This window comes from Palaemon carinicauda, chromosome 16 (assembly GCF_036898095.1).
Source record: "Palaemon carinicauda isolate YSFRI2023 chromosome 16, ASM3689809v2, whole genome shotgun sequence".
Lineage (NCBI taxonomy): Eukaryota > Metazoa > Arthropoda > Malacostraca > Decapoda > Palaemonidae > Palaemon > Palaemon carinicauda.
In genome coordinates, this window is record NC_090740.1 from 2,283,457 (window position 1) to 2,295,117 (window position 11,661).

The 11,661-nt window shown below is 35.2% G+C and overlaps 1 protein-coding gene across 1 annotated transcript in view; it reads left to right on the top strand.

The window, feature by feature from the left end:
* Positions 1–7,801: 7,801 nt before the first annotated feature.
* The window catches only part of LOC137655906 (fibril-forming collagen alpha chain-like), a 28,766-nt gene continuing 24,906 nt past the window's right edge, over positions 7,802–11,661 (top strand). The window contains exons 1-2 of the mRNA XM_068390125.1: positions 7,802–7,857; positions 11,147–11,209. Coding sequence (XP_068246226.1) covers positions 7,802–7,857; positions 11,147–11,209 — 119 coding nt within the window. The remainder of the gene's footprint in view (positions 7,858–11,146; positions 11,210–11,661) is intronic.

Here is an 11,661-nt window from a genome sequence, read left to right on the forward strand (position 1 = left end):
GACAGTAGCACTGTCTTAGAGACTGAGTATATATACTAATAATTAGCACCCAAACCCCCACTCCACCCAAGCTCCGACCAGGGAGGACCAGGTAATGGCTGCTGATGACTCAGCAGGCAGACCCATAGGCTCCCCACAAATACCCAATTCTTAGCTCAAAAGGATGGTAAGGTTGAAGATCCTACAATAAACTATCGAGCTTGAGCGGGATTCGAACCCCAGTCCGGCAAATCACCAGGCAGGGACGTTTCCAATATATGGAACATATATGATTTTCTCTCTCTCTCTCTCTCTCTCTCTCTCTCTCTCCCCCAACATCTGGTGTTCTGTCATTGTCTTTTCACCTAAGGCATCAAATCTCTCTCTCTCTCTCTCTCTCTCTCTCTCTCTCTCGCGATATGAGACAGACTCAAATAAGATGTTATGAGCTAAATTCTGTTCATAAACCAACTATGGATCGTGAACTTCGTCATAGCAAAATTCCTCCAGATATTATTAGCATTCCACTTTCACCGTCACTTGGCAGTGCGAGAAAAACATCATTTCATTATACAATAACTAGTGTACGTCATCCGTCAATAATGACGGCTAAATATTCATAGATGTGCAAATACATGTACACGTGCTCTCCTCTCAGCAGGGTATGACTACTCTTTCTCGCCCATACCACAGGGACGGGGAGAGATGAGCGTGACCGGAACAATTACACAAATATATATATATATATATATATACACACACACATATATATATATATATATATAAATATATATGTGTGTGTGAATATATATATATGTATGTATATATATATATATTTTATATATATATATATATATATATGTATATGTATATATATACACATATATACATATATATTTATGTATATTACGTATATATATATATATATATATATACATATATATATGTATTTATATATAGACAGACACTTGCTATTTATATATACAAGAGATTATTTCAAAAATAGAATATGAACATATAAACAAATGCCTCCTTTCCAAACAAATCAATCAACAATTATATTAAACTTTGTTTTCAATCGATTACCATTATATATCGAATCATTCTAAAAGATTTTACATACGGTAATTTCCAATGTTATTGTTAACAAACAATATTAAGAGACATTGTGTGCTTTGAGGCTATTGCCATACATGTTACAAATGTCCACTAGAATGCTGGCCACTATATCTAAAAACCCAAAGGTGAATGTAAGGCTTTGAGATTCCGGTATATTATTATTATTATTATTATTATTATTAATTGCTAAGCTACAACCCTTGTTGGAAAAGCAGGATGCTATAAGCCCAGGGGCCCCAACAGGGAAAATAGCCCAGTGAGGAAAGGAAACAAGGAAAAATTAAATATTTCAAGAGCAGTAACAACATTAAAATAAATATTTCCTAAATAAACTATAAATACTTTAACAAAACAAGAGGAAGAGAAATTAAATAGAATGGTGTGGCCGAGTGTACCCTCAAGCAAGGGAACTCTAACCCAAGACAGTGGAAGACCATGGTACAGAGGCTATGGCACTACCCATGACTAGAGAACAATGGTTTGATTTTGGAGTGTCCTTCTCCTAGAAGAGCTACTTACCATAGCTGAAGAGTCTCTTCTATCCTTACCAAGAGGAAAGTAGCCACTGAACAATTACAGTGCGGTAGTTAACCCCTTTGGTGAAGAAGAATTGTTTGATAGTCACAGTGTTGTCAATTGTATGAGGACAGAGGATAAGTAAAGAATAAGCCAGACTATTCGGTGTATGTGTAGGCAAAGGGAAAGAACCGTAAACAGAGAGAAGGATTCCATGTAGTACTGTCTGGCCAGTCAAAGGACCCTATAACTCTCTAGCGTTATATGAGACCAAGTTTGAGTAACTAAAATAAGTTTTCACGACCTGAGATACAGACAAAAATGGAGTCACTGAAAAGCCCCCCAAACAAAAGATGACGTCTAACTACTGCACTGGAATTGTTCAGTGGCTACTTTCCTCTTGGTAAGGGTAGAAGAGACTCTTTAGCTATGGGTAAGCAGCTCTTCTAGGAGAAGGACATTCCAAAATCAAACTATTGTTCTCTAGTCTTGGGTAGTGCTATAGCCTCTGTACCATGGTCTTGCCCTGTCTTGGGTAAGAAATCTCTTGCTTGAGGGTACACTCAGGCACACCATCCTATTTCTCTTCATCTTGTTACTTAGAAGTTTTTATCCTCTTGTTATTATCAAGTTTTATAGTTTATATATGAGAGATTTATGCTATTTTGATTTTTGTACTTAAACTTCTCTTGTCGTTTTTCCTTATTTCCTTTCCTCAATGGGCTATTTTCCCTGTTGGAGCCCTTGGCCTTATAGCATCTTGCCTTTCCAACGAGGGTTGTAGCTTAGCAAATAATAATAATAATAATAATAATAATAATAATAATAATAATAATAATAATAATAATAAATTCTGCATGAGAAACACCAGTATAGAATAGACTACATAAACACTGGCGTCACAGAGAAACCAAAACACTGCATTAGAAGCCAAGAGAGCTTATATGAACTGCCAAAATTGATCTTCAGATTCTTATGAATTTTGTATATTCAGTAATTTAGAGTTCTGGAAAATATTGTGAAAAAAAAAATTGAGATGGAGGATTGACTTTCTTGATTAAAAAATCTTTACAGAAACCCAAGCGAAAATAGATCCATTAAATTAGAGAAATCAAAAGCAACTCAAAATTTCCAACTTACGAAAATTCAAAAATAAGATGCATATTGGTCAGACAAAAATGAATATGAAAAAGGCAGAGAGAGAGAGAGAGAGAGAGAGAGAGAGAGAGAGAGAGCTACAAGGATATTGGTTGTCTCAAAGACATTTCAGTCTATTCGCGAGACTCCATTTGCTCTTGGGAGAGAGAGAGAGAGAGAGAGAGAGAGAGAGAGAGAGAGGTGCTCAGAATGGAGAACTAGTTGCAGCAGTAAAAAAAAAAAGAAATAAGAAAGAATATTTTAATTCTTCAGATTCTGTTTACAAGAAACTTTTCGTTTTTAATTCAAATTCTTCAGTAACTGTACGAATAGAAACGCCGAATGAAGTCTAGATTGGGTTACATCACAAGCATCAATCTTCTATATTAAATTGGCTGGCTCCCAATGCGAAGTACTTAAATATTCAAGGCTTCAGGGCTACTTTATTCTTTTTAAACAGGTTTCCATTAAAAAAAAAAAAAAAAAAAAAAAAAAAAAAAAAAAAAAAAAAAAACGTACTTTACTACCGAGCTTTTTTTGTAAGATTTTGTATGAGAAATGATTCCAAGTCCGTATGGTAATTTTCTAAATATTTCCCTTAACCTCCGCCAACGAAGGGGGAAGGAGGTTATGTTTTCGCCCCTGTTTCTCCGTTTATCTGTAGTGAAACTTTCAGGGATTCATTAATGTGTTGAGACGTGGAACTGGTTCAAGTTTGAAAGTCACTAGTCAAAGGTCAAGGTCAAGGTTGAGCAAAAGGACGACCGAATTAACCTTAACCCTGAGTTCACGCAGGGTTATCACACAGACATCAAATACTCCTATGGTCTAAATTGATTCTGGGAAAAGCAAGCTGGTTTCGAGAAATGAGCTGCCGTGGAGGAGGTCTGCACTCTGAGTGCTTTTATTATCTAAATGTATTTTTGGCAAAGTAGACCTTACGATTTAAACTGTTCAACTTTGATACTAAATATCAAGAAAAATAAGAAAGTCTTACTTTTGAAAACAATTCATCAATATGTAACCTACTATTCTCTCTCTCTCTCTCTCTCTCTCTCTCTCTCTCTCTCTCTCAAATATTAAATTTGCCAAAAAATATGTTAAGAACTTTGAAATGATGCTGATAACATTATTGAAACCACAGAGAGAGAGAGAGAGAGAGAGAGAGAGAGAGAGAACTGTCACTGCTGGTTCTCCAGCAGCATTCACCTCTCTCTCTCTCTCTCTCTCTCTCTCTCTCTCTCTCACACACAAATATTAAATTTACCATAAAATGTGAAATGATGCTGATAACATTATTGAAACCACAGAGAGAGAGAGAGAGAGAGAGAGAGAGAGAGAGAGATGAATGCTGCTCGAGAAACAGCAGTGACAGTTCTCTCTTTCTCTACTCCAGCAGCATGCATCTCTCTCTCTCTCACTCTCTCTCTCTCTCTCTCTCTCTCTCTCTCTCTCTCTTCGAACATAAAAAGACACACTGTACTACAGCTGTACACCTCACTAATAAGACCCCATCTGGAATACGGAGTCCAATTCTGGGCTCCAAGTATTCAGAAGAATATTGATAGACTGGAAGCAGTACAAGCTAGGGTCACCGAACTAGTTCCAACACTAAGGCAATTCGGATATAGAGGAAGGATGGAACGTTTGAACTTGTTTGATCTACAAACTCGACGACTAAGGGGACAGTTAATAGAGGCATTCAAAATTCCTACAGGAATAACGAATGTAGATTACAAAAATCTATTCACGCTTAACACAAATCAGTCCGGAGGTAACGGATACAAAATGGAATTAGAAATATACAACACCACTCAATGTGGCAATTTCTTTGCATACAAAATAGCAAATACTTGGAATAAGCTTCCATGGAATGTAGTAAACTGAAACACGGTAAACGAGTTCAAGAATAAGTTAATCAAGATCATAAGAACTCTCTAAATGCTTAAACTAAATCGCTCTACCAAAGAGCAAATGGAGTCACAGTGGATGGACTAAAAAGTATTTGAGACACCCAAAATCATTATAACTCTCTCTCTCTCTCTCTCTCTCTCTCTCTCCTCTCTCTCCGGGCATTCCACGTTCAAAGATAATTAAAAGTTTTTACGTCGACAAGAGGTAATTACTCTCTGTTCAGGAGGTGGCCATTTCTCTCTCTCTCTCTCTCTCTCTCTCTCTCTCTCTCTCATTCCATTTTCCTATAGACATTTACATACTTCATTTAAAATTAAATTTAAATTTTTAAATTGCAAAGCAAGTTCACCATTCTATGCCTCTCTCTCTCTCTCTCTCTCTCTCTCTCTCTCTCTCTCTTGGATTCTTTTTCCCTATAGACATTTTCATATTTGACTTAAAATTAAATTTAATTTTCTAACTGCAAAAACAAGTTCACCATTCTCTCTCTCTCTCTCTCTCTCTCTCTCTCTCTCTCTGATTCTTTTTCCCTATAGACATTTTCATATTTGATTTAAAATTAAATTTAATTTTCTAACTGCAAAAACAAGTTCACCATTCTCTCTCTCTCTCTCTCTCTCTCTCTCTCTCTATAGACATTTACATATTTCATTTAAAATTAAATTAAAATTTTTAAATTGCAAAAACAAGTTCACCATTCTCTCTCTCTCTCTCTCTCTCTCTCTCTCTCTCGGATTCTTTTTCCCTATAGACAATTTCATATTTCATTTAAAATTAAATTTAATTTTCTAACTGCAAAAACAAGTTCACCATTCTCTCTCTCTCTCTCTCTCTCTCTCTCTCTCTCATTCCATTTCCCTATAGACATTTACATATTTCATTTAAATTTAAAATTAAATTTTTAGATTGCAAAAACAAGTTCACCATTCTAGGTCTCTCTCTCTCTCTCTCTCTCTCTCTCTCTCTCTCTTGGATTCCTTTTCCCTATAGACATTTTTATATTTCATTTAAAATTAAATTTAATTTTCTAACTGCAAAAACAAGTTCACCAATCTCTCTCTCTCTCTCTCTCTCTCTCTCTCTCTCTTGGATTCTATTACCCTATAGACATTTTCATATTTCATTTGAAATCAAATTAAATTTTCTAACCCCAAAAACAAGTTCACCATTCTCTCTCTCTCTCTCTCTCTCTCTCTCTCTCTCTGATTCTTTTTCCCTATAGACATTTTCATATTTCATTTAAAATTAAATTAAATTTTCTAACTGCAAAAACAAGTTCACCATTCTCTCTCTCTCTCTCTCTCTCTCTCTCTCTCTCGGATTCTTTTTCCCTATAGACATTTTCATATTTCATTTAAAATCAAATTAAATTTTCTAACCCCAAAAACAAGTTCACCATTCTCTCTCTCTCTCTCTCTCTCTCTCTCTCGGATTCTTTTTCCCTATAGACATTTTCATATATCATTAAAATTAAATTTAATTTTCTAACTGCAAAAACAAGTTCACCATTCTCTCCTCTCTCTCTCTCTCTCTCTCTCTCTCTCTCTCGGATTCTTTTTCCCTATAGATATTTTCATATTTCATTTAAAATTAAATTTAATTTTCTTACTGCAAAAACAAGTTCACCATTCTCTCTCTCTCTCTCTCTCTCTCTCTCTCTCTCTCAGAGACCCATAAATTGTAAAGGCAAACGTCCTTCCAACTAATTGGAAATGATTCCAGAATGGGTCGATTCCAGTGATATGATTCCAGCCATAACTCGAGTTAAATTTGGTTTTCTGGTCTGGAATCACTTTATTCTTTTTTTTCTCTTTTCCTAACATTCTTATTTCAATTTCAGTGGAAGGATTTTCTTAGATAAATGGTTTTAAATGAATGTAAAGATGAATCTGAATTATTATCCCCGCCAACGAAGTTGGAAGGAGGTTATGCTCTCCCCCCTGTTTGTGTGTGTGAGTGTGTTTGTTTCTGTGTTTGTGAACAGCTTCCTGGCTACAATTCTTTTCGTAGAGCAATGAATCTTGCAGGGATTAACTGTTATGTAAACAACTGGAAATCATCAAATTTTGGCAGTTCAAGGTCAAAGGTAAAGGTCAAGGTCAAGCAAAAGGTCCAATTGACGTAACCAGCCACAAGTTTGGACATTGTTGTCATAGAGACTTCAAACTTGGTTCATATTTGAGTGTATGAAAATCAATGCCAATTAATACATGTTAAAGTCAAAGGTCAAGGTCAAGCAAAAGGTCGAGAATTAAGCTGCCAAGGCGGAGGGCTGTACTCTACCGAGTGCCCATCTAGTTATTATTACAATCATTATCATTATTATTACTCAAGAAGCTTTAAAAGAGACACTGTCTTGCCCTAGACAATTCAACGGAGAATTATAATAACTATGAACCTTCTACAACATTTACAAGTGAACAAAATTTCCAAATTGAGAGGAATGGCTATAAGAAAAAGAGCAATAATACATATAGATATCATAAATGAATAAAGATAAATTAACAAACAACTAAATAAAGTTAAGTTAACAAACAGCTAAATATATGCTAACCCAAACAGCGGTTAAGTAATGAAATATCAACCGAAGAACTTACGCTCTTAAGTATGTAAATTGACAGACAGACTATTTAAAGGTTTAAAGGTCACTCATGAATGGCAAAGGCAATGTATAGTGGCCAAGCAAGAGACTGATCGTATATACATATGATCAGCGTCGAAGCCCTCTCTCCACCCAAGCTAGGACCAAGTAGGGCCAGGCAATGAATGCTCATGTAGACTTACAGCCGTATATGAGTTGGTGGGAAGGCCCATTATTTAAAGGTTTAAAGGTCGCCCATGAATGGCAAAGGTATTGGACAGTGACCTAGCAAGAGACTGATCGTATATACATATGATCAGCGTCGAAGCCCTCTCACCACCCAAGCTAGGACCAAGTAGGGCCAGGCAATGGATGCTCATGTAGACTTATAGCCGTATATGAGTTGGTGGGAAGGCCGATTATTTAAAGGTTTAAAGGTCGCCCATGAATGGCAAAGGTATTGGACAGTGACCTAGCAAGAGACTGGTCGTATATACATATAATCAGCGTCGAAGCCCTCTCTCCACCCAAGCTAGGACCAAGTAGGGCCAGGCAATGAATGCTGATGACTCTGAAGGTAGACCTGTAACCTTATATGAGTTGGTGGAAAGGTAATTGTGGCCGATTATTTAAAGGTTTAAAGGTCGCTCATGAATGACAAAGGCATTGGATAGTGACCTAGCAAGAGACTGATCGTATATACTGTATGTATAATAAATAACCAGACCCCCGATCCATCCAAGCTAGGACCAAGTAGGGCCAGGCAATAGCTGAAGATGACACACAGGCTCCTTCAAACATACCATCCTCATCTCAGAAGGATAGTAAAGTTGCAAACACTACAAGAAACAACTAATCTTGAGGGGGTCTCGAACCCTCGTACGGCATATCGCAAGGCAAGTATGCTTCCTTTGCTTCAGTAAGAAAACTTTGCTGGCAAAATTTTTTTACTGTTCTTCAAATATTTTATTTCCCCTTGTTTCCTTTCCTCACTGGGCTATTTTCCCTGATGGTGCCCCTGGGCTTATAGCATCCAGCTTTTCCAATTGGGGTTGTAGCTTAGCAAGTAATAATAATAACAATAATAGTACAAGAATCACTAGGCTACTCTCCCTGTTGATGCCCCTGGGCTTATAACATCCTGCTTTTCCAATTAGGGTTGTAGCTTAACAAGTAATAATAATAAAAATAATAGTACAAGAATCACTAGGTTATTTTCCCTATTTGAGCCCTTGGCTTATAGCATCCTGCTTTTCCAATTAGGGTTGTAGCTTAGCTAATAATAATAACAATAACACAAGAAACTACTAATCTTGAGCGTGTCTCGAACCCCCGTCCCGCAGATAGCCAGGCATGTACGCATCCTTTGCTTCAGTAAACATGGAAAATGACCATTACACGAAATCAATTAAACTAGACAGAAAAAAACCCTACAAATTACGCATTAAACTGCGCATTAAACTCGCTGATGTCAATACTCCCATCAAGTATCAATACGCAACATTGAACGTTAATCAGTTTCCGTTTATTTTTACGTCATCGGGACAGCAATTACTGCGTAATACAGCATCAGTATTTACTCTTCCTTGATTGCCATGATTCGATGTACTCATTAGATGAGAGTGAATAATGTATTTCCTCAAACCAGACTAATAGGCAAATTCTCTCTCTCTCTCTCTCTCTCTCTCTCTCTCTCTCTCGTAGTAGTAGTAGTAGTAGTAGTAGTAGTAGTAGTAGTAGTAATTTATCATAATGATAGAAGTAGTAGTAGTAGTAGTAGTAGTAGTAGTAGTTGTAGTAGTTTATCATAATGATAGTAGTAGTAGTAGTAGTAGTAGTAGTAGTAGTAGTAGTAGTAGTAATAATATATATATATATATATATATACACACATATATATAGGCAAGTAGATAGATAGATAGATAGATAGATGGAATGGATAGATAGACAGATAGATAGATAGACAGATAGATAAATAGACAGATAGATAAATAGATAGATAGATAGAGAGCTAAATGGATAGATCTGAATGTGGCTCCGAGGGAAAGGTTATGCTCAGGTACCCGAAGCCATTAGATCATTATCCATCTGGGGGAGATGGATAATTGATCTGGATGATTGCTTTCACGTGGTCACTCCACTCGGGTCACTGGAACTATCTGGGAAAAAGAAGAAGAAGATGAAGAAGAAGAAGAAGACGAAGAAGAAGAAGAAGATATAAGAAGATAGAAGTATGAAGAAGAAGAAGAAAGAAGAGAAGAAGAAGAAAGAAGAGAAGAAGAAGAAAGACAGAGAAGAAGAAGACGAAGAAGAAAAAAGATAGAAGAAGAAGAAGAAGAAGAACATGAAAGAAAGAAGAAGAAAGAAATAAGAAAGAAGAAATAAGAAGAAGAAAGGAAGAAAGAAAAAAAAGAAAGAAGGAAGAAAGAAGAAGAAAGAAAAAAAGAAGAAAGAAAGAAGAAAAAGAAGATAGAAGAAGAAGAAGAGGAAGAAAGAAGACAAAAGAAGAAGAAGAAGAAGAAGAAAGAAATAAGAAAGAAAGAAGAAGAAAAAGAAGAAGAAAGAAAAAAGAAAGAAAAGGAAAGAAGAAGAAGAAGAAGAAGAAAGAAAAAAGAAGAATATTCATTAAAATATTTTCATGAGAAGAAGAAGAAGAAGACGATGACGAAAGAAGATAGAAGATAGAAGACGAAGAAGAAGAAGAAGACGAAGAAGAAAGAAGATAGATGATAGAAGAAGAAGAAGAAGAATATTCATTAAAATATTTTCATGAGAAAATAGAGGATGGAATGTAAATAATAACGATCATAAAAAACAAAATATGAATAAATTAATGAATAAAACTTATTAATATGTTAAATACTTTAAAAAATTATGAATAAATAAGTAAAGTGTATCACAGTGAAAGGAAATCTCACATAGAAAAAAATGGTAATGAAATAAAACATAAAAACTAAATGGTATCATTAAAAATAATCAAATATAAAGTATGTTACAGTAAAATAAAAATCCACAAACAACAAATAGTGACGAAATAATTAATATAAAAAACTCAATGCTAATTATTAAAAATAAATAAACTAATATTCACAGTAAAACGAAATTCCTCAGAGAACAAATGGAAATGAAATACTGAACCAAAAAACAAAACATATTAAACTAAAACACGATTACAATGAAGGTAGTTTATATAGGAGATATCTATTTTAATGTTACAGTTTTTAATATTACATTTTTCCCTGTTACCTTTCCTCACTGGGATATATTCCCTGTTGGAGCCCTTGGGCTTATAGCATCCTGCTTTTCAAACTAGGGTTGCAGCTCAGCAAGTAATAATAATAATAATAATAATAAAAATAATAATAAATAATAATTGTACGACCCTAAAAGGCAACAGGGATTATAATTCCTTCCTTCGTGAAGTACTTCACCGTTATTGCGTCTTTCGTGGCTATTCCAGCATTCGTGGCTTGTCCGGTTCCAGTATGGAAATTGAGCCCGCATGTAAATTAGATGTTATTTGTACGTTGTAATATGTATGACAAATTGTGTAACAATATGAATAAATATGATGTATTCATTTATACAATGTCGATCATATGTATGGATCCATTCATTTGTAACCAGTACTTGTCAATTCTGGATACATAAATAGCCTTTATTATATTATTATTATTATTATTATTATTATAATTATTATTATTATTATTATTATTATTACTTGCTAAGCTGGAAAAGCAGGAGGCTATAAGTCCAGGGGCTCCAACAGGGAAAATAGCTGGAAAAGCAGGATGCTATAAGCCCCAGGGGTTCCAACAGGGAAAATAGCCCAGTAAGAAAAGGAAACAAGGAAAATAATATTCTTATATAAACAACATATCCCCCTTCATTTCTCTGTAGGACGTACACCGTATCCTGTTCCAATCCATCTAAATATAAATATAAATGTGTTTCTTCTCTATGGTAAGCAGCTCTTCTAGGAGAAGGACACTCCAAAATCCAAACCATTGTTCTCTAGTCTTGGGTAGAGCCATAGCCTCTGTACCATGGTCTTGCACTGTCTTGGGTTAGAGTTCCCTTGCTTGAGGGTACACTCAGGCACACTATTCTATCTAATATCTCTTCTCCTTGTTTTGTTAAAGTATATTCTAGTTTATTTAGGAAATATCTATTTTAATGTTACTGCTCTTGAAATATTTTATTTTTCCTTGTTTCCTTTCCTCCCTGAGCTATTTTTCCCTGTTGGGGCCCCTGGGCTTATAGCATCCTGCTTTTCCAACTAGGATTTTAGTTTAGCAATTAATAATAATAATAATAATAATAATAATAATAATAATAACATCGAATTGTTTTTCCAATTCCCTTAACATAATTATCACAATCTTCACTATCCCCCTTTACATAAACATCGTCTC